We start from the raw sequence: 23,194 nt of genomic DNA on the forward strand, positions 1-23,194 counted from the left end.
TCTTTCAGAAACCTTTAAATAACCAGCAAATGTATACACTGCTGTAAATTGATTCAGAAGAAGATATCTGCCATTCAATGTCGATATATTCCAAGATAGGATCTTCGCCGCGACAGAAAAAAACTAAACACAATCAAGAATTTGGTCCTTTAAAGTAACCAGGGCAAAGAGATGAACCAATAATAATTTTGCAAGTAGATTTACAAAATTTCCCTCTGCCTGAAGAAAACGTGATATTCCATAATCTCCGGAAAATAGTCTGCGAGATACGTAGCTTAGAAGATGAACGTCTACGATAACAGCTTAGAAGATGAACTTCTGCTAGCCACCTTGGTAGCTTCATGAAAAGAGAAAAACCTACTCATCTGTATGTGAAGTGAACATTATTGACATCAGTCCTTTGGCGATGACTAAGGAAAAATGAAAAAAAGATGAAAAAGTACAGAAAACAGATCGTGGAAGTCTACGATTATGTACTCCATACAAAAACAAAACTAGAGCTCAGCAGACGCGGTGGGCGTTAAACGAAGTTAAAAGTACATACGTAGGCAACCTTTTGAATAAAATCTGCATACCAAAGTTCCAGACTGAAATTGAGAGCAATATGAAGAATGTTGGTGATCAAGATGACACCAGTATCGTACGTCTGTGGAAGACTGCTGTAATAGCCATAACTTTTAAATAAAGACTCGTGAGCCTGACGTGGGCTCACGAGTCTTGTGTAATCATGGATGATTTATATTTATATGCTTTCGTAGGCAACCTCCTGACCTATCTCCTACGAGGGGTCCGTTTCCTAATAGGGGTTATGGGCATACATCATTTTTGGTACTAAATTGAAAATGTTTCTAAAATGGTTTAAACTTAGTTATAAGATATGATGCACAAAAATTTGTTTATAATTTCATATACCATCTAAAAAGAATAAAAAAGAGTTTGAAAATTAAATTCTTTAGCCTTCTTTCCCACACTTGAAATATAAAATACCTAGTTATATTTTATTCTCCTCGGTCCACCTCTGACCAACATATATTTAGCTCTGGCAAAGAGTACGTCTCACTTCAACAAACGAGCCGCCGGCTTTGATCCCCGTCAAAATTTAAAACATTTTCGCGTCTCGCTTTCGTTCACTCGTGACGCGTATTTTTTTCTCTATTCTCTATCAGCCCTCTTTGTTCGACATACGCTGCTTTCAATTAGTCCGTCTCTGTTTCTGTCGTTTTAAAAGTTTGGCTGCCACCCCGTTGCCTGCCTCCTTCCTTTTCTAACCTTTATTGTAAGAGGACAAATCGCACCGTGCTATTTAAAAACTACCCTCCTTTACGGGAGCGGGGGTGAGAGTGTTAATATCTACGTTCACAGAAAAACTGTACCGACAGTCGAACTTTGGGAATGTCGAGTGACGTGTCTAAAGACGTTTAGTTCGAGAAGGTCGCGCGACTTGAGAAGTTCGGAAATTCGTCTGATTTCGTTCAGTTTGTTCGAATACTAATCTTTAGTTTGTTAATGATTTGATCCAATGCATTTACCAAATAATAACAATACGGTGTTCTCAAAGATGTCGGATGTTTACAACAATTATTTGGACACTTTGCAAGAGTACCACGGTGAACTGGTACAAACAGGAAGTCCAGCAGTGCTTTGTAGCGCACTACCGAACCACTGGCGATCGAATAAGAGTCTCCCAATTGCGTTCAAAGTCGTGGCATTGGATGAAGTTCCTGACGGTACGTTAGTCACGTTAAAGGCGGGAAATGACGAGAATTATTGTGCAGAACTTCGAAACGGATCTGCTGTGATGAAGAACCAAGTAGCCAAGTTTAACGATTTACGATTTGTGGGGCGAAGCGGACGAGGTAAATCTTTCACGCTGACCATAACCATAAGTGCAGCACCTTGTTATCAAATTGCTACGTATAGTAAGGCAATTAAAGTGACAGTCGACGGCCCAAGAGAACCTCGGACCAAATCGAGTAAGTAAATTAGAGACGAGATTTAAAGTTTATTCAGAGCAATCCGCTGCCATATTAGAAAAAGAACACTTGTAAACAACTGAGCAAAACGAAGTTGTGGGAGGGTGTAAACCAGCTTAACGCCTGTAATGTTTAATAAACAACCAGCTAGGCGAGCATAAACATGCATCCGAGGTCTAAACACATAAAAATTTTAACGGTCGCCTCGGTTTTGTCGGCGTATAAAGTTCAGTCAACAAACGTAAAATATTTTACGTTTATTTTAATCGCTGCCCCGGCATATGTACGACATTTGGCCGATTTACGATTCTAATTAAATGTTTATTTACAATTCTCTTTTCATCTTTTATTAATCAGCTATCATGTTCTTAATCCAGTTGTCAGGCCTCTTTTAAAAAACTTTTTGCCATCTTATCACATGCTTCCTCTTGATATAAATTAATAACTGGAAATTTTAATCTTATTAATTCTTTATTTGGTAGTTTTTATCCTGTTTATAATATAATAATTGATTAATATTTTATTTATTAAAATATATGAAATTTAATAATGTATTTATTATTTCAGATTTCCAATTTGGTTATGGATTACCAGGTCTTCCTGGTTTTAATCATTTCCTCTTCAATCCAGGATGGTTCGACGGCATGTATGGATCTTACGGACTTCAAGACTTCCTTCGCCATCGAACTAACCCTATTATATCTCCTAACGAGTTGCATACACCTCTCGGGAAAGGTAAGTTTCTATAGAAAATATCCGACCCAACAGACGTTTGCTTTTAAACTATCACCGATTTGATTAGCGTGTCGGATCAAAAGAATATTTAACTACGGGTCACATATGGCCGAGCGCTCTTTTAATTACTATTATTTTAAATGCGCCTTTGTTTACAGGGCCCGATTTGTACGTTCTACATCCGCCAGCTGGGTATCAAGCCCCTAATTTTGTCACACCAGTGCCGTCTGCGGACTTAAACCCCGCCGATATAGCCAAAATTCCCTCTTTAGAAGATATTCGAGGGAGATCTTTTTCCTCTAATCCATTGAACCAACTCACACTACGACTATCGCCGCAATCTAGTTTGAGTGAGAAGTCTTCTCGGTCGGTACCTCAAGAAAGGAAAATTCACTCCACAGTCGATCAATCCTCTTCTGATCAGTCGGATGACGAGGATATTGACGTTGTGAAATCGGCGTTTGTACCAATCAAGCCTGCAAGCGTCTCACTTCAGGAGACTCAACATCCTGACTCGACTGTCCAAGAGGAACCTGTAAGACTGAGAAACGAACTTAAAGCTCCCAGTTCTAGGAACATTAAAAATTTGTCTCGTAGTCCCAGTACAAAAATACACGACGATAAATCGGGTAATAGACCGGTTTGGCGACCGTATTAGTAGGAAATACAAGTGATAAAAATAATATTAGTGACGACTTAAACTACCAGACTTAAGAAAATTACACATTTGTCCATACATATCTAAGTTTTTGATTTATTCGAAACTTAGATTTAATTGTTTTAATTTTGTTGTTGATATTAATTTATTTATTTGTAATTGTTGTTATAATTCTGTATATTATGTAAATAGTAAGTTTTAATTGTGTTATATATTTTAAAAAGTTTAAAATTATGACTGTACTGGAATTGTGATAGGAGCTGTAATTAGGTATTTTTGTACAATGCCGAATAGTGGTTTAATTATCTAGTAGTCAAATTAAGCATGGGCGTAAGTAATACGACGTAAAATGCACTAAATCTTTATGTAGAAATATTTTTGCAAAAAAAAACGATTGTGTGCATAAAAATTACTAAATATCATCTAATAAAGAAAATGAGATACATAATATTCTAGTTTTATTTATTGGCGTTAAAAAACAATATATTTATATAAAAAAAGGAAAATAAATAATTCAAACTATAATCAACTTTTTTTATTTCTTTTGCATTCTCGTATCTGCACAACCTAATGCCAATCAGATCATGTAACGCGTAGATAACATCGCCATAAGTCTCTTTATCTATCAGAAAACGTATGAACCTAAATCAATACTCTCCGATGTAAAATCTCAAATCAAACCCCATATATTACCCTCTTGATGTGTCGTGCGGAGATACATGCAGCGAGAACTCTAGCTGACGAGGGCTAATCCCCTAGTTGCAATAAATTTAGGGTTTTAGTACAATGGATGAATTTTCAATACTATCAACAACTGATGTGAAACTGTTTTATAGCATACGCTAAAAAAATGTATGATTTTTTTATTACCCGATAAAATACAGAGTTATGTATGAAATCTATAGGTAATTTATTTATCAAGTAGATAAACTATGAACATAATAAATATTCATGTATAATTTTAAAAACTGAGTAGTAAACATGTACAATAATTCAGGTATTGAAATTTGAGGATAAATATATTAACATGGAGGAGTATAATAATTATAAAAAAATATTTGTAGTTAATCACAAAAGAATCATACATGAATATATTATGTCTAAAAGTTTTCTATTGTTACTAAATAAAAAAACTAAGAAAAATATAATTAGATCACCTTAATGTCATGACTTATTATGAATGTGTATATAAGTGGATTAATTAATTTATCAGTAACTACAACATGAATTTTAACAATTTATAGTTTCATATAAAAAATATGTTATATACAAAGTCGAAAATCCAGTAAGTAGATGTTCATTCAAAATCACTTGGAAATGCTAAAAATTATACATTGGACCAATGAATGTTACTAATAACATTTAGCAGTCATTTAGTAAGATTTACTAAAAGTTGTCAGTGAAAGTTATTCTAGTGTATGTACAGTATGGGGAGTACTGGTAGAGGTTGGAACAAATAAAACTTCTAAGAATATTGAACTACCTCCATATTTAAGCTGATACATTCATCTCAAAGTTACAAGATAACAAATCAGAACCACCAAAATCAAAATATTTGCCTTTATACTTACTACCTAAAAAAGCTAAGCGTGTAGCCGCTACCGGACAACTTAATATTAAGATTATTTTTTTTTAATTCCAATACAAATTTGATTACTTTGAATGTCTTGATTATAATATTAAATGCCTTTTTAACGTCTTTTAATATTGAAGCCCACATCAAATTTTCAGTCAGCTGCAGCATCGGGAGAGAGGCTCTGATCGTAATTTCAGGGTATTATGTTACGGGCAGCCGCTAGAAGCTAGTCAAAAAGCAAAGTCAGTTTTAATGCCAGCATTTACTAGTAAGCTCCAGTAATGTTAGCTTTCACTAGTAAATGTTTGTTTCAAAATTAGTTATTGAACGTTTACTGGCGTAATATTAGAATATGAGTGAATGTGAGCTTTTACTAGTAATTGTTAAGATTCACTGATTTCCGGTTTTTAGTGTAACATATACAGGGTGGTCCGAACTGTATTCCGGAAACTTCGGCAGCATATTCTAGAGATAAAAATAAGTAAAAGAGTTCGTATAAATGTATGTCTTAAATTGCTCAGTTTCGGAGATACAGGGCGTAGAAGTTTCATTTTTATTTTGATTTTTTTTTTCGGAAGTAACGTCAATATTTGGATGAAAATTAGTGTAGGGGAGTTTTTTCACATGATAAATTTGATTCTGATGTCAATATGTCTCCTACTGGTAGAGGGCGCCCCCTACATATTTTTAACTGGTTATAAAACTACCGAGTAACAAAATATACATTTACGACGTTTCTTACATAAAAAAGGTCTCTTAGTAATGGTTCTCGAGATATTTGGAATCGAAATTATCAATACCTGTCATCACTGACATAAATTATATATGTTGACTAAACATTTATTAGACTGAAATCATAAATTTGAATTGATTTTGTGTCAAAAGTTCAACAAACACTGTTTTATAATCATTTTTTTGAAGAAAAATTTATGGTTAATTTAAAAAAATAAAAAGTTCCCAAATTTATCATTTCAGTCAAATAACTATCTACTCAACATATGTTTATTTTTTTGTCGATAATGACATGTATTGACTATTTTCATTCTAAATATCTTGAAACTTGCTCGTAGCGATTGTTACCAAGAGACATTTTTTACGTAAAAAATGACGGGAATGTGAATATTTTTTTACTCAGTAGTTTTATACAGGTTCGGACAAAAAGTTATTACTTACGTTATTAAAAAAATCAAAATAAACATGAAACTTCTACACCCTGTATATAAAACAATTAAGTCCCAAATTAACAAAAGTCAATTAATAGATATCAATTATTATCATAAAAAGGTAAATACATCAAATCTAAAAATTTTCAAAGATAAGGAGACCTTTACGGAGAGTAACTAAAAAAAATCTAAAAAAATCTTAACATTAATTTTTTTTTAAATATTGTAGATCAATACACATACACAAAATTAAAATAAAGTATAATAAAAATAATTAGAAAGCAATCCATTATTTATAAAAAAAAGTGTTTATATTAGAAGAACAAAGCTTCAAATTCCAAAAACAATGTTTTCATCACTAAATATCTCATTTTAAGAACACAGTTGAGACAAGTTGAGGTTTATCTATATTAGTAATAGTAATTTTTAACTTTATTCAACAAGATAAGACGCGTAATAAGATATAGATTACAGTGTATCAAATTCCGTGGTTATAATGTGGAATGTAGAATGAGTGGGAGGGGGGTTAATCACCGCGACCTTACTTTTCGCGCCTTACTTACAGATCTATTGTGTCCCCCTTTCTTGAGTCATTGTACAGTCCCAGGGCTTTGATAAAAGCCAGTATCTGGGACGGTTTTACAGAGGGTCATTCTCCATCTTCAATATCAGTGGTACAAAAAGTTTATGGCACGAATGGTTGTCATCTCGACGCACTCATTGATGAGATGTTCTGTTGTTTCCCAATTTTCCTCATAGAATCTGCATTCGCTGTTTTTTGTTCGCTCCATACTATATACTGAGCAGGAGACAGTGTCCTGTTATGGTTGGCTGTTCCGTGGTTTATCACGTGTTAAAATATTCTAATGTAAAATAAAATAAAATATCTAAAAGTAAATAATATATCATTAGGCAGTAGCTTACAATTTGAAGGGTTAATACCGAAAAACCGCTGCGAAAAACCGTTGGAACGCCAACACACCTCGCCGCTATCACCTTGGCCCAGAGAAAACAATAAACAAAAGATGTTATCGTGGAGACTATAATAATAATCTATATATACAGTCCGTTTGCTGGATCTGTGTCAATGAAAGGAATGCGGACAAAAAACATTTAAATAAATAGCAATATATTTTATACGTCGACTTGACGAGTACGTCACCGCAAATCGCTCCGCCCACTCATTTTATTGGCTACTTGCAAATTTGTCGAATTTTTATTGATGGGACGCGTCGTCTAATTTTTTACGAAAAACATCGAGAAAATATCGTTTCCCCTCTCACGGATACCCCGTAGCTACAGAACGGACAGACGTACTGTATATGTACAGTACATCTGCTGGATCTGTATCTATGAAAGGAATGCGGACAAAAAACATTTAAATAAACAGCAATATATTTTATACGTCGATTTGACGAGTGCGTCACCGCAAATCGCTCCGCCCACTCATTTTATTGGCTACTTGCAAATTTGTTGAATTTTTATTGATGGGACGCGTCGTCTATTTTTTTACGAAAAACATCGAGAGAATATCGTTTCCCCTCTCACGGATACCCCGTAGCTACAGAACGGACAGACGTACTGTATATAATATATAATAATATCTATGAATTAAAAAAAATGAAATTTCAGAAATATTTTTATTTTACATCTACTATACACTGAGCTTTAATTTACTTCTATTAACATATTATCATTCGAACTAAACTCATAAGGTTAATAATAATAGTACACCTATACATGTGAAAAATCTAGAGTGTCCTTTAGACGTGAATTTTTTCTCTATTTTTCTGCTACCACGGTCCGTATTCCCAACTACATGGTCCCCGTCGTAGTTCCATTCATTTTTTAAGTTGTATTATTTAAAAAATAGAGAAGTTGTAGTACAAAAAAAACTCTTTATCTGGCAATGACAAACAAACAGCAGTATGTCCACCAGGGGCGGATACAGGAATTTATTTTTTGGGGGGGGGGGAGTTTTATACTGTTTACTAGGTTTACTAGGTTACTGATTTAATATTTTAATAAGTGTTTATACTTTGTAATGAAACTATTGGAAAAATGGCAATATTTTCAAAACGGCTTGTGTTTTTAACAGAAAGGCAAAAAAAAATCTTTTAAATCAATAATATCACACCTTCTCTGACTAGGACAACACGGGTACCTAAGTCTGAATCGACATAGTACTTTTTGGGTTACGATATCAACATATCCGATAATCGAACTGTTTTAAAAGTCACATATAAGTAGTTATATCAGTGCTAACAAAGTAATGTACATAATTACTATAGTAACTGCTTTCAGAATAAGTAAGTCTTAGCTAATAACTCATGTGGGTATCAAATGCTCCTTTTTGTTGCGAGAAAAGGGAGCCAATCACCCCTTCCATTGAACCTAAATCATCAGGTTAAATATATTTAATATAACATAAAGAAATTAATGATTAGGAAAAGAGTCCAATGAACCCTTACTAGAAAATACCACAAGGCAAAGAAATGTCAAAAATAATCCTTCGGCGCAAAAAGCTAAGAAGCGTTTCAATTTAAAGAGAAAAACCTAATTTATCTTACAGGTTTATCAATATCCGCTTAGATAACATTAAAACAATTGAATATGTCGCAATTCCAAAATTGTAGCAGAAACGATGGAGGACGTGTATACAGCATTATTCTGCCAGGTGCCTTGAAAGAGCAATTTCAATGCCCGTTGAGGTATGGATAAATATTATAATTGTGTGACCAAGAGTTTTTTACAAACGTAAAGGTCGAAGTGACGAATGAAGTAAACGACACAATTTTACATCTACATGAATCTTATATGTAGTTAGTTATTTAAAATTAAATATAATAATAGCTCCCGTATATAGCGTTTAACGCCTTGGGAGTAGCAAGGTACAGCTTGCTATACTAGAGCCGTTCGGTATACAAGGAAGGTAATGTGGCTAGCACTATGCTTCAACCGCCTATTATTACCTCAGGATTGTGAATCCCAAGTACTCATTTTAAGGCTGAGTCGACCTAGGTACCCAAACTATTTTTATTTTAATAAAAATAGTCGGCTGATGAAATGCCGGGTGTGGGAATCGAACCCACACCTTGAGATTGGTAGACGAGAGCCTGTACCTCTACGCCACCGGGCACCTTTTTAAAATTCCCCATTAAAATTAAATACACGACTCAAAATAAATATCGCATATTGGACAAAAATCATTATTACATACTTCAAAATTAAGTATGTTTATTCATATTTTTTAGAGTAAAGATGTCTTCTTCGGCATACCCGAAAGTAAAGCTATTTAGAAAAAATGCAGTATGCCGTTTTGCTTATGTTTGCAACTGTTTCTAATTGTTGTTTGCAATACCTTCCTTCATTGAAAGTTACAGATTATTTTGTGCATATCGACTTTCTGTTTATTGCACAATTTTGTAAATAAAACGATAATTAGATCTTTTCAGAAGATGAATTATGAAAACATTTTTTACGTTTTACGAGACATTTGACGTGTGATGATGGAGGACGTGTATACGGCATTCTGCCAGGTACCTTGAAAGCTGCCTTGCAAGAGCGGTAAAAATGTTAAATGCCGAACGCTTGTTTTGCTACTTTTTCAGACTAGTGAAATGGACTCTTAAATACAAGAGACAATCGGTATAAAAAAATGAAGCAAAAAAGAAACTGCGGACAATCTAATAAGAGACATGAAAATGATGAGTATTTTAATAGAGAAAATTGCCATCCATTATTTGATGATGCGACTGCATGCATCTCCGCTCCTTACGTCCGTCAAACAAAGCCCGAAATCTCTTAAACGTCGCCGAGCACGTAACAGCTGTGCGACCGAATCGGGGGGCTCCACGAAACGGCGGCACCACCCAGCAGCCGACGACTCTATTTAGGGGCCCTCGAATCGGTCGCGTTATGATTAATGTAGGGCCGGCGCGCACTGTGTATGTTTAAGGTGGCGAACCCTTCGCAGCGGCACGCATCGCTGCCTCCGTATCAAAACTTCCTCGGCGGGAGAGCGGAGTCGCGCAAGCGAGAGAACGCCAACGGAAAGTTCGCCTCGTCGGTTTTGGTCGCTGCGCGGTTTGACGCGATGGTCGGCATTTGGTCTCTGGATCTGCCTAGTTGAGGGTTGTTGCTATTAACAACCCTCAGTCTGTCTCCAACAATCTTATCAGACACACATTAACAGATGAAAACATGACGAAAAAACCGTTTTTTCTTCTTCTACAACAGTATGTCCTCGGATTGTCTTTACAAGAGGAAAAACTTTTATCTACGTCAGTGAGTTAAGAAGCTATTAACTCACGCATTTTGAGTGAGTTAAGAGTTTCTCAACTCACGCATTTTCATTACCGCACTCCTTGTTTAGATGACTACCAAAGAGAAAAAAATATTTTGTATATAAAACATTTATTTTGCACTAAATACCTACTAAATACAAATAAACTGTTCTATTTATAATAATTATAAAAACATGAAAACTTATTTATTATAAATGTTAATGATACAGTTGACTGTTTTGAATCTTTCAAGTAAATGCCTGATGAAGCATATATGTATATTCATTTTAATAGATATCATAGTACGTATCATTGAATAGAAAGCCCAAAGAGACGAAGGCTTATAAATCGCGGATAAATTTGAAAAATATGTTATGAGTACCTTTCCATTTCCATAATTGTGTACTTTTTTTTGGTCCACCATTTTTCATACTTAGAGTATGTATATTCATACTTCTGTTTCGATCTTGCTGGAAGCAATCCAGAAATGGCTCTGAATGCCTCTTCTTCAATGTCAGAGGGAATACTTTCCGAATCGCTCATTTTTTAAACTAGTGACATCAATATTATTTACTGTCATATTGACATTGCCATGGATGGTGTTATTTGAACAAAGGTATTAAGGTAATAATTGATTTTTAGGATAAGTATACAGGGTTGTTCACCACATACGACACGGAGTATTGTAGCTAAACGATTAGATTTTTACAAATTGTAAGTTTTGGGTTCGTTGAAGGACCATTAGAGCTACAATTTAAAAATATTTTTACAAGATACTGAGTGTCCCAAATAAATAAAAAATATCAAAGTTGCGTTTTTTTAAATAGAACACCCTGTATATTATTGCATTTTTAGTTTCTACGATTAAAATAAAGGTAAATTTGATTAAGGTTTATTATACTTAAACCTTACCGTTTTTGAAATATTTTCAATTTTGCTAAATTGCAGTATACATTTTAAGGCTTCGTTTCTCCGAGGATATCAAAGTTTTTAATACTAAATATTTACTGAAGTTTATTTATTGATGAGTTATTGTGTTGCAATAATAAAAATTATGCTACCTTATACAGAGTGTCTAAAAATTTATTTTAAATAATTACTAGCTTTAAACGGCAATAACCTATTTAATTTAAATAGAACACCCTGTATATTTTATGAGAATCAGATGCACAATTTAATTGTCTATCAAATTGTACTATACCATTTCTTACCTATTCCTTCAAGTTTTCGTAGAAAATGCATTTTCTTATAATTTAGACCTCATTTATCAATATACCTATGGAATATTGACATTTTAGATTGTTTTTAAACAACAAATGTACAAAATGTACAGGCTAGTAATATTATCGTTTTTAGTAAAACGATAATATTACTAGCACATTTGTATGCGAAAAGAAAACTATTTAAATCTTTATAAAAGAGTATACCGTTAATTAAATATAACACTAGTATTTCCGCCCAAATACTAATTTACTACATACTTAATTGTGTTCGTTAATAAATTATTTTAAATAAATGTGGATTTGAATCAGAAATCAATATAATAATAAGTTATGAAAATGAACGTGTCTGTTGTTATAAATAAGCATTTGTCAACAAATTAAATATCATTGTTAAGGTGTTACTTTTTACCACACTGTCTAATACACATACATAATTCAGTTTTTTAGTATTTGTAGCAATTATTACTAATCAACGCAAACAGTCAATTAATATATTTTGAATACTGGAATCATATTAATTGGTCCTCTTTAACAAATATTTAAACAGTTTTTTTTTATTTTTTAATGAAATAAACGAACTATATCGACAATATTAGTATCTGTACTCTTTAAAAATTTAGTACATCTTTAAAAATAATCTAAAATGTCAGTATTCCATGGGTATATTGATAAATGAGTTCTAAATTACAAGAAAATGCATTTTCTACGGAAACTTGAAGAGATAGGTAAAAAATTGTATAATACAATTTAATACACAATTAAATTGTGCATCTGATTCTTATAAAATATACAGGGTGTTATATTTAAATTCAACAAGTTATTGCCGTTTAAAGCTAGTAATTATTTAAAATAAATTTTTAGACACTCTGTATAAGGTAGTAAAGTTTTTATTATTGCAACAAAATAACTGATCAATAAATAAGCTTCAGTAAATATTTAGTATTAAAAACATTGATACCCTCGGAAAAATGAAGCTTTAAAATTCATACTGCAATTTCACAAAATTGAAAATATTTCAAAAACAGTAAGGTTTAAGTGTAATAAACCTTAATAAAATTTACCTTTATTTTAATAGCAGAAACTAAAAATGTAATAATATATAGGGTGTTTCATTTAAAGAAATACAACTTTGATATTTTTTATTTATTTGAGACACTCTGTATCTTGTAAAAATATTTTTAAATTGTAGCTCTAATAGTCCTTCAACGAACCCAAAACTTACAATTTGTAAAAATCTAATCGTTTAGCTACAATACTCCGTGTCGTATGTGGTGAACAACCCTGTATAGTTAAGTACAATAATTTTTAAAATTCATTTTGTGTTTTTATAGTTAGACGTAGATAAAATATTGTACAATACATGCGAGTTAACTTCATTAAGATACTTCTGTAGTTACACAACTCGTGCTACGCACTCGTTGTGCAACTTTCGCACACATATCTTAATGACTGTTAACTCACTTGTATGGTAAATATCTATTTTATTACTGACATTTTGAGAGAATGCATTCTTCATAAAACCCATTTTGCTTGTTCTAGAATGATTAATCCCTTTTATACTTTTTCAAATTTCCATACCGTTTTAGAGAAAATAGAAAAAAACATGAAAATATAGTTAAATTTTCTCGTTATAGAAAAAGTGTTAAAAATCAAAATGAGGGGGTTTCTATGGTAATAAGTATAATTTCGTTTTCACCCTTTGATACATCGTTATTGATAGAATTTTAATTAATGTCATATTTTTTGCAATTTTAAAATGTTAAAGAAGCACAGAATTTATTTAGTTCAATGCTACGGAAAGGGTGATAATAGTTATCGGAAAAGTTGATACTTTAAGCTTCAGTCAGAACCTAGCAACTAGTGGAATAAATTAGTTGGTTCAATTGCACTTTATACTTTTTGGTTTACGATCATTCACAATGTTTAAAAAACACAATTAAAATTCATAGAATATTCTAGCAGCTTGCGTTAGTCAATTGTATCCATAGAGAAAACCTAATATTCAGCTTATAAAACAATCAACTTTTGATTTCTAACCACAATTTCTCTTAACGAAAGATAATCAAAGACCAAAATGACATTTCTCGCAAATTTTGAAATATAATTAGTGGACAAGTTAAAAGTTTGACAACTTTTTCTACTAATTGAAAATGTATAGGTACCACTAACTTTAACGTTCTGCATGCTTACATTGAAATTAAAGGAACAAACTTCTATGCTAATTGAAACCACTAATTTATTCCACTGAAGCTTTAACATAACGAATGAAGCTTTAAAATAAGTAAAAAATATGCAATGACGTTAATCAAAATTAATAATAACCACGAAAAGAACGAAATCTAAATTATATTACCATAGAAACGACTTTTAATTCTCAGTACTTCAAACAATAGAAATTCAACCATATTTTCATGTTTTTTTTTTTATTTTTCCCTAAAACGGTATGGAAATTTGGAAAAGTATAAACGGGATTAACCAATTTAGAACAAGCAAAAAATTTTATGAAGAATGCATTTTTCTCAACCCCGTTTTTTTCGATCATATTGTATAATTCATTATTGATTTGTATACTATAAAAGAAGGTAAAGGTGGGGTCGTGTTGCCACTGGATACCCTCCACTGCAACACCAAGGGGCTATTGTCATTATATTGTAGGTGTCCGCTGTTCTCTCAGGTCTTCTAATAATCCAGAGAAAAGAGACATTCCAGTTTGCACTAATTCCCAACAAGCTGGATTTTTGTATAGGTCTTAAATACGTCATTACAAATGTTATGTGAGAAGTCTCGATTAATCCTGCTTGTGCGTTGGTTTTTTATCCGAAGTCGGTCACAAATTTTCGTTGTTTGCGTATACAGGGCCCGGCAATAGTGCGTCGGGTATCTGTAGCTCCTACTCGTATAATAAAAAAGTTAGAAATTTTGTTTAAGTGCAAACCTAAAGTATGCAGTAGGATATATTTCAGGAAGTATAATAACCGCTACAGGATGGCAAAGTGTGAGTGAATCGAGATGATTTTCTTTTACTGTAGAAGCACCGTGCCGTTTTTTTTCCTACCTACTAAAAGTACCTACTCTAAAAATTAAGCAAACAGCCAGTCTAAGCAAATAGACGTATTACCATCACTATTCAAAATGCTGATTATGGATTTACAAGGATTTTAATTCAATCATCAACATGGTCCATCTCAGTATGAATCAAAGTTTTTTTTTAGAATTTGTTTTTAATATTAACCCGCCACAAAGGTTTAGACATATAATTGACTAGATACTTCGTTGCACCTAAATTTGTAAAATTTTGTACAATTAAAAATATTTGCAGGAAATTCTTGTGAATATTTAAGTGGAGCTCATACAAATGTTAAGAACTGCAAACCCCTCACCACGCTCCGCTGTCGCTACCTACCTTTTCCTTTCACAATATATAAAAGCTGTTCTTATATAATTACCGAGACCATTGCAGGAGCAGCACCGGACATGTTGGCTTTTTGATTTATATATGAGTTTGCCTTTGTGTTTAAACACTAGGATTATGCGGTCGAGCTAGCAGCGGTTTGCTTTTTTATACATTATAGTTATGGTTTGCATCTGTTTATTTTATATTATTTTTGATTGATATGATAATAAATATTATAAATATACCGTGGTGTTCGAAAAAAACGGGGCCCAATTGGCTGGGAAATGACGATCGATGACATTTCCCATATAAAATGACAGCAATCTCCATTTCATAGCCGTCACTGACGCCTTTTTTTTCGATCAAATCACTCGGGAATAAACGGTTTATCACATGCGGAAATGTGTTGTGCACGGACGGATCCAAGAACAAAAAAGGAATTTACTGCAGCAGTCCAAAAGACTGATATCTACCACAGTCCTGGAAAACACACCACAATTTTCCAAAGCTATATGCTATTGAAACATGTGTGGTAGTATGCAACTGCTGGTCGAACACAGCAATACACAATACACCGGGACAACAATAAGCATATTTTCGGATAGTCAAGCCGCGTTGAAAGCGCTTGAGGCAACGAAAAGCATACAAGCAATTAATCGTCTGTATACAGGGTGGTATGTTTTGTCACCATTATTATTCAACTTGTATTTGGAGAACATTTTTAACGAGGCTTTATCCGGCAAAATAGAAGGCGTTAAAGTTGTAGGAGAGATCATAAATAACGTAAGATACGCAGACGACACCGCCATTGTCGCAGAAAGCATGGGAGACTTGCAAACGTTGCTAGATAGGGTACATGAAGTTAGTTGCAAATGGGGTATTAATATAAATATCAAGAAGACGAAATGGATGTTTGTGGGTAAAATACAAATTAATCCAATCCCGATAAAAATCAGCGGACACAATATTGAACAACTACCGCATTTTAGATATTTAGGAAGCTGGTTAAATAGTGAAAATACATGTGACGAAGAAGTAAAAGCAATAATTGAAATGGCTTGTAGAACATTCAAAAAATGGAATAACACGCTCACTAATAGAAACCTGTCACTGAAAACCCGATTGCGAACACTACGTTGTTTTATATGGTCCACTCTTCTTTACGGATGCGAGACATGGACGCTAAAAGTCGAGAATATAAATAAAATAGAAGCCTTTGAAATGTGGTGCTACCGGAGAATCGTTAAGATTACTTGGACCGAACATACAAGCAACGAGGAAGTTCTTAGACAGCTGAACAAAGATCGGAAACTGTTAACAACCATCAAGGCCAGAAAGGTTAGCTACTTCGGACACTTAATGCGTGGCACGAAATATTATATTCCTCGTTTGATTATTCAAAAAAATTCGAAGGAAAAGTCGAAGGTTTCGAAAGAAACTGTCATGGCTCAGAAATATACGGAACTGGACCGGTCTGGGGGTGGAGAGGCTGTTTCATGCAGTAGAATATAGAGAACTCTTCCACGAAATAGTCACGGAGATCGTCAACGCCTGAAGACAGGCACGGCAAGAAGAAGATACAGGGTGGCCCATTAGTGCGAGGAAGTCCAATATTTTTGTGGTTAAAAAAGGTATGAAAAACAGTTTTATATAAGCGTTCTATAGTTTATAAAGATAAATATCCTAAAAATATTCAGTTAAGTTTTATTGAAAATGGTTTGTTTTATTTTAACAAGTTTTGAGTATAAATATTTTTAAGAAAGACAATCAATCTCATACTGTTGGAATAAATTTTTCATAAACTGGACATTTGAGCCAGGTTTCAAAAAATGTTTTGCCTGTGCCTCTTTTTTACCCTCTCGTCCTCTATTTTTTGTTTTGAAAGTTGGCAACCCTAACTTTAAGACCAAGACTGGACCCTGCAAGATCAAGGGAGTATTGCCCTTCCATTTGCTCACCGTTTCTCGTCAGTATACTATCACACTTTTGAGATGTTTACTGTGCTGTTAATGAGGTTTGATTCCCTTGTTGATATTACTTAAACAATTTGTACATAACTTTTACTTGGTGATCGAAAAAAAAACAGCTTCAGCGATGGAATGAAAATTGCTGTATTTTATATGTAAAATTATATCGGCAATGTCATCGATGGTTCCAAGCCAACTAGACGCCGTCTTTTTTTGATCATACGATAGAATCACCATCCGGCTGTAGATAATGAACCTATGTATCTGTTATGGACTCAAAGATTAAGTAGTTTTTGGAAATTGTTTGTTTTTACCTCGTTGAATGTCTATTGGAGCAACTATTGCTAGTGTAATTGATATTGTACAGGGTGGACCATTTTCGTTGTTTCTATAGGGTATCTAGGAAACCGTGAGAAATATTCAAATTTTGATACTGCAGTCTCGGGTTCTTGTTTTGAAAAAAATACAATAGCGCAAACGGATCGTCGCTATCTTGATCGGTTTCGAAGCTACAGGGAGATTCTCAGATTTTGTACTTTTTGAAGATGTTCGATAGTTTGTTTATTTCAGCAGCCACGGAAAAATAAATTATACATTCTAAAGGCGCTTTTCTGTGTAGAATGCAGTGGCGTAGTCAGACTTTTTTCAAAAAAATATTTTTTGAGATATTAACTATACTTATGTTTTTTTTAAATAATACCTCCTGTATATTTTTAAAATTTCTTATTCAGCTAGGCATGGGCTTCTCGAACATATATAACACTCTAAATTTATTTTCACTACTAACCTCAACATTTCAAATTTTTCTTAAAATATCCACTTAGTAGATAGTAGGCCGCGCCGAGTAACAAAGTAAACGGTTGTTATGGTGACCGAAACATACTTTTGATGAATGCGGGACATTTCATTTCAACACATTGAAGTGGTATTGTAGTATTGATTATACACACGTGTGTATTTTAAATAATAAAAAAATTAGTAAATTTGAAAATTTTGAGAAATATAATATGTTAGAATGTTATATACTCAATATAACAAACATAAGCAAATGGCAGCTGATTTATATTTTGAGAAGGTATCCAGAGCGCGAGCAACCAAACCCAGCCATTTTTAAAAGGTTAGAAGATAGTTTAATCAATTTTGGATCTTTTCAAAAACCGCCTCCGAAAAATTATCAGAAAGAAGATTAAGAAAATCAATATATTAATGTCCTCGGAGCCGAATACATGAATTAGCAATTAAATAAAATCAAACAATACGAAGCAAATAAAAAATAAGTGTGACAGAAACAAAAGAACATATTTTAATATAAACTGAAGAGGTTACTTCAATCGGCTTCTCAGTTAATATAAAAAAAATAAAAACACAAAGACTACATCAAATTTTCAAACTGCTTCGCTGCCCATTTCTAGACAGAGTTGGTACCGTCTCCGCACGCCGCCGCTAACAGCATTTCAATAGCTTTACTTGTTGTTGGATCTAGTGTTACGGCTCCGAGGACATTAATATATTGATTTTACTCATCTTCTTTCTGATAATTTTTTGGACGCGGTTTTTGAAAAGATCCAAAATTGATTAAACTATCTTCTAACCTTTTAAAATGGCTGGGTTTGGTTGCTCGCGCTCTGGATACCGTTCAAAATATAAATCAACTGTTTGTTAAACTTAATATAACATTCTAACATATTATATTTCTCAAAATTTTCAAATTTGGTCATTTTTTTATTATTTAAAGTACACACACCTCAATCTGTTGAAATGAAATGTCCCGCATCCATCAAAGGTATGTTCCGATCACCATGACAACCGTTTACTTTGTTACTCGGCGCGGCCTACTATTTACTAAGTGGATATTTTAAGAAAAAATTGAAATGTTGAGGTTAATAGTGAAAATAAATATAGAGTGTTATATATTTTCGAGAAGCCCATGCCAAGCCGAATAAGAAAATTTAAAAATATACAGGGGGTTCTATTTAAAAAAAAAAACATAAGTATAGTTGTTAATATCTCAAAAAATATTTTTTTGAAAAAAGTCTGACTACGCCACTGCATTCTACACAGAAAAGTGCCTTTAGAATATATAATTTATTTTTCCGTGGCTGCTGAAATAAACAAATTATCGAACATCTTCAAAAAGTACAAAATCTGAGAATCCCCCTGAAGCTTCGAAACCGATCAAAATAGCCACGATCCGTTTGCGCTATTGTATTTTTTTCAAAAAAAGAACACAGTGCAGTATCAAAATTTGAATATTTCTCACGGTTTCCTAGATACCCTATAAAAACAACCAAAATGGTCCACCCTGTACAATTTAAATGTACTTCCAATATCCAAGTACTGAGTGTCCTAAATGATTGAAAAAAAATATTTAATTTGTGAGATTTTTAAAATGTACCGAGGTGCATCGTCGTTGGAAACATAAGGAATCCCATGCAATTTTTGAAGTGTTCAAATATTGGTTCCCCTATTGATTTTATAGCAAACTGTAAATAGATTTTTTAAAGGTCTACGTTTGGTAAACAAACATGCCAAATTTGAACAATTTTGGACCAGCCGATTTGAGTAATTTAAGAAAAATTGCATCTATCTTTATATTAAAACCAAACAGGTAACAATCAAACACCAGTCAAAAACCGGCATACCTTAGGTTTACAAACTATGATTTTGTCATTGCCAAAAGTAATTTTATTTTAATAAAATTTTAATATTCAGGGGAAATTAACCGAAACCCTAGATCATATATACTTACGTGGATAAGTAAATCACTATGGAAACTCTCCCAAACATATCAACGACCATTTATCTTCTTTTTTTACTGCACACGCGGTGCTTCTACCTTATCTATCCTTGTCGAAGACCTATCGCCCACGCGCCAAATTTGAACATTAATTTTAAGAATTTAATTCATAAAATGCATATTGCATATTGAACAATAAATTGAATGTTTAGTCACAAAAATTAAATTATATAAAAAATACATCTAGCCACTCTATACGAATATCAATATTCTTAGGAAATCTAACCAGAAAGTATGCATGTGGTTTAATATACATAAAAGAACAACTGAATACTTTACTTGCCTGTGAAAAGATAATTCGGGGACATTTATATTATAATTTCCACACACCAAACACTTACTTGTCATTTTTACGAGTATTTACCCAAAAATTAAAACCCAACGAATAAAAAATAGAAATATAATTGCACAAACTTAAAATTAACTTCTCACTGAACACACTTGCCTCCTTGGCTATATAAAAGCGGTCGATAAAAGAGTAATTAATACAATGTTTAAAATAAAAAACGCAAAAAACAAGCGTCGGTTACACAATGGAAACATAGATAAATGAAACAAGTTTAGATTGGAAAGTGCCCATAAGGACAATGTAAACACTATTTGGCGCTATTCTTGCAACGGTCGCGACCCAAAGCTTTTGAAAATTTTGGAGCGGTTCGGCTTTTTCCGGAATTATATCGCAAAATATTGTTTATTCACATTTATTATTATTTTCGTTTAATTTTATAAATAAAAGACATTGTATTGCATGCAAGAAACTTTATTTTATATAAGGACGCATGTATGAAATACCTATGAAACATTGGAAACCGACGTTATGCCACGATCCACGATGGTTTTTGCAGTTCACAGTTCACAGCACAGCTTTTTAAGTTTTTAATGCCACTTTTTCACAATTATCACCGGTTGGAGTAAATAAAACTTGAATTAAACTCACAAGATAGCAATTATTACTTTGAAAATAGACGCTATAAACTCTTTTCCGAATTTCTTTAATGAGAGCGGTTTAGATTTTGAAAGATTATTATGATTTTTGAAGATTCTGACTTTGACAAGAGAAAATTATTTCTGTTTTTGTTTGCCGTTGTTCTTAGCGACCGCTATAGCAGCGCCAGATCGCGTATAACGGTCGCGACACAAAATAATTTCGCGACCCAAAATTTTTACTGGCTTTCCAATCTAAACTTGTTACATTTATCTATGAATGGAAATAACATTATGACATATGATTATGACAATATGATAACAATGAAAAGTTGGTTTCCATAACAATGTATAATTTGTACTTTCTAAACCGGATAAAATTGTAATTATTTTGGAAATACGTGCCACTTTTAATGCGCATGCGTAAAGTCAGGTTCTCGAGAAAGATAAACCTATTGAACGTTTCATAAGTGCAATAAAGAAGGTTTGAAAATGGCATGTCGTAATGTTGGGGACATATTTTTTAATGCTAAACTTATGGCGTTGATTTATCCACGTAAGTATATATGATCTAGCACCGAAACCTGTCAGATACACTGTCTAAGCTATTTTCCGCGTAGTACCATTTTATGATGCTCACTTTTTCACACATTGTGTATAACAGTAAATTTCTACTAGTACTGAATATTCAATTTTTTTTTAAAATTAAGGTACGTTTAAAAATGACGTTGGCAACTTAAAGTATATCGGTTTTTGATACTGCGTGTACTGGTGTTTGATTGTTGCCTGTTCAGTTTTAATTTAAAAATAGATGCAGTTTTTCTCAAATTACTCAAAATCGGCTTGTCTAGAATTATTCAAATTTGGCATGTTTCTTTACCAAACATAGACCTTTAAAAAAAATATTTACAGTTTGCTATAAAATCAGTAGGGGAACCAATATTTGAACACTTCAAAATTTGCATGGGATTCCCTATGTTTCCAACGACGATGCCACCACCCGGTATATTATTTCAGTTTTAGTTTCTAGGAGTAATATAATATACAAAAGATTGTACAGAAAATATTTCTCTGTATCAACGGAAAAGGGTACTCGACATAAATATTAATTATTTAAAATGGCGTCACCCAATTTTGCAAATAATTATTGATGGTATTTTATATGCAAAAATATGGTACGCCAGTTTGTGCGATCTTACGGAATGTTATGGTTAATATTTCAGTTTTAACTATTAATCAAAATACAATAATAATATTCCTTAGTAAGTAGAATTAAAAGAAATAAAGATATATTTGAATAAAATATAACATATACTAAAAAAATTAAGCAATTCCTATCAAAAATTATATCATTACCTGACCCAATAAAATGCTGTCTGGAATTAAAACAAATCAATTTTGTAACATGATAGGATTCCAGAAAATGGAAATATAATTGGCACGCTATAGCAGCAGCCAATTTAATTTGACATCTCTCATCGTATTGCAGTCGAAAATAGCATTAACTCTACAGCAGTAACAAAAATTTATATAAAGCGAAAAAGGTTTATTTACTCGAATGCTGTTATTCAATCAATTTTTACGTAACACGTTTAAAAAAATATAAAATGTGTTAAAAGTTTGTACCTAATAGTAAAATAGGTATACAGGGTTTTTCAAAAAACATGGGCCATCTCCCGTGGGGAGATTCCTCAAGTACAAATAAGATTTATTTTTCATATCAACATAGGCCCGATTCTGCTTCGTTTCGTAGCTACAGGGTGTTAAAGTCTTAATAATCTTTCGGTTTATTATGTTTTTCTTCCAAGTACTTTTAGTGATTGGAACGAAATTTTGATAGTAAGAGTTACTATAAGTGCTACATATTTTAGTGCTAAAAAAGTGTCGATAAATTCATCAGGGACTTGCATATGGGTTATCACTGGAATATTTAAAAAAAAAACATGTGACCCAAAACCAAACCTAATACCCTGTACAGTAATACAGGGGGTTAAAATCTTAATTTTTTTTTTCGATTTATTATAATTTCTTTCCAAGTGTTTTTAGCGATCCCAATGAAATTTTGAGGGTAAAAGTTACTATAAGTACGACATATTCTAATGCTAAAAAAGCGAATATTTCTATAGTTTCTGTATTATTCACATATTGAATAATACTGACATATTCACCAAGAACGTGCATACCGGATGCGTCTCAAAAGTGGCTCACCCCTAAAACATTTTATTTTTTCAGTTAGAAAAACGAGATTTGGTGAGTTAATATATGATATAAACTAGCGTGTACCAGCGACTTCGTTCGCGTCGAATTAATCATTTGTAATGGTGATGATAAAGCAAAGCAAGAATTTCCATTAACATAAAAACTGGATAAAATTTTCTCACATTTATGTCAGCATGACAAAAAACAATATGGCGATATTATATAACTTGGTAATATTTGAGGGGTATTTTCATCTCGTTGGAATTTGACTTTCGAAAAATCCGTTTGCAAAAATAAGC

At 32.9% G+C, this 23,194-nt stretch overlaps 1 protein-coding gene across 1 annotated transcript; it reads left to right on the forward strand.

The window, feature by feature from the left end:
- Nucleotides 1–1,117: 1,117 nt before the first annotated feature.
- LOC115887646 (segmentation protein Runt) lies at nt 1,118–3,814 on the forward strand. The gene is made up of 3 exons (XM_030907110.1): nt 1,118–1,973; nt 2,541–2,708; nt 2,867–3,814. The coding sequence occupies exons 1-3, from the start codon at nt 1,520–1,522 to the stop codon at nt 3,364–3,366; spliced, it is 1,122 nt and encodes a 373-aa protein (XP_030762970.1). The 5' UTR covers nt 1,118–1,519; the 3' UTR covers nt 3,367–3,814.
- Nucleotides 3,815–23,194: the final 19,380 nt, after the last annotated feature.

The sequence above is a fragment of the Sitophilus oryzae genome, unplaced genomic scaffold (assembly GCF_002938485.1).
Source record: "Sitophilus oryzae breed Bouriz unplaced genomic scaffold, Soryzae_2.0 scaffold_578_pilon_pilon, whole genome shotgun sequence".
In the NCBI taxonomy this organism is placed as follows: domain Eukaryota; kingdom Metazoa; phylum Arthropoda; class Insecta; order Coleoptera; family Curculionidae; genus Sitophilus; species Sitophilus oryzae.

Excerpts from the sequence above, each read along its gene's own strand:
- LOC115887646 (XM_030907110.1), top strand. The coding sequence starts at position 1,520 with ATGCATTTACCAAATAATAACAATACGGTGTTCTCAAAGATGTCGGAT. Across the intron at positions 1,974-2,540 it reads AGAACCTCGGACCAAATCGA|ATTTCCAATTTGGTTATGGA; the intron begins GTAAGTAAATTA and ends TTATTATTTCAG. Across the intron at positions 2,709-2,866 it reads GCATACACCTCTCGGGAAAG|GGCCCGATTTGTACGTTCTA; the intron begins GTAAGTTTCTAT and ends CTTTGTTTACAG.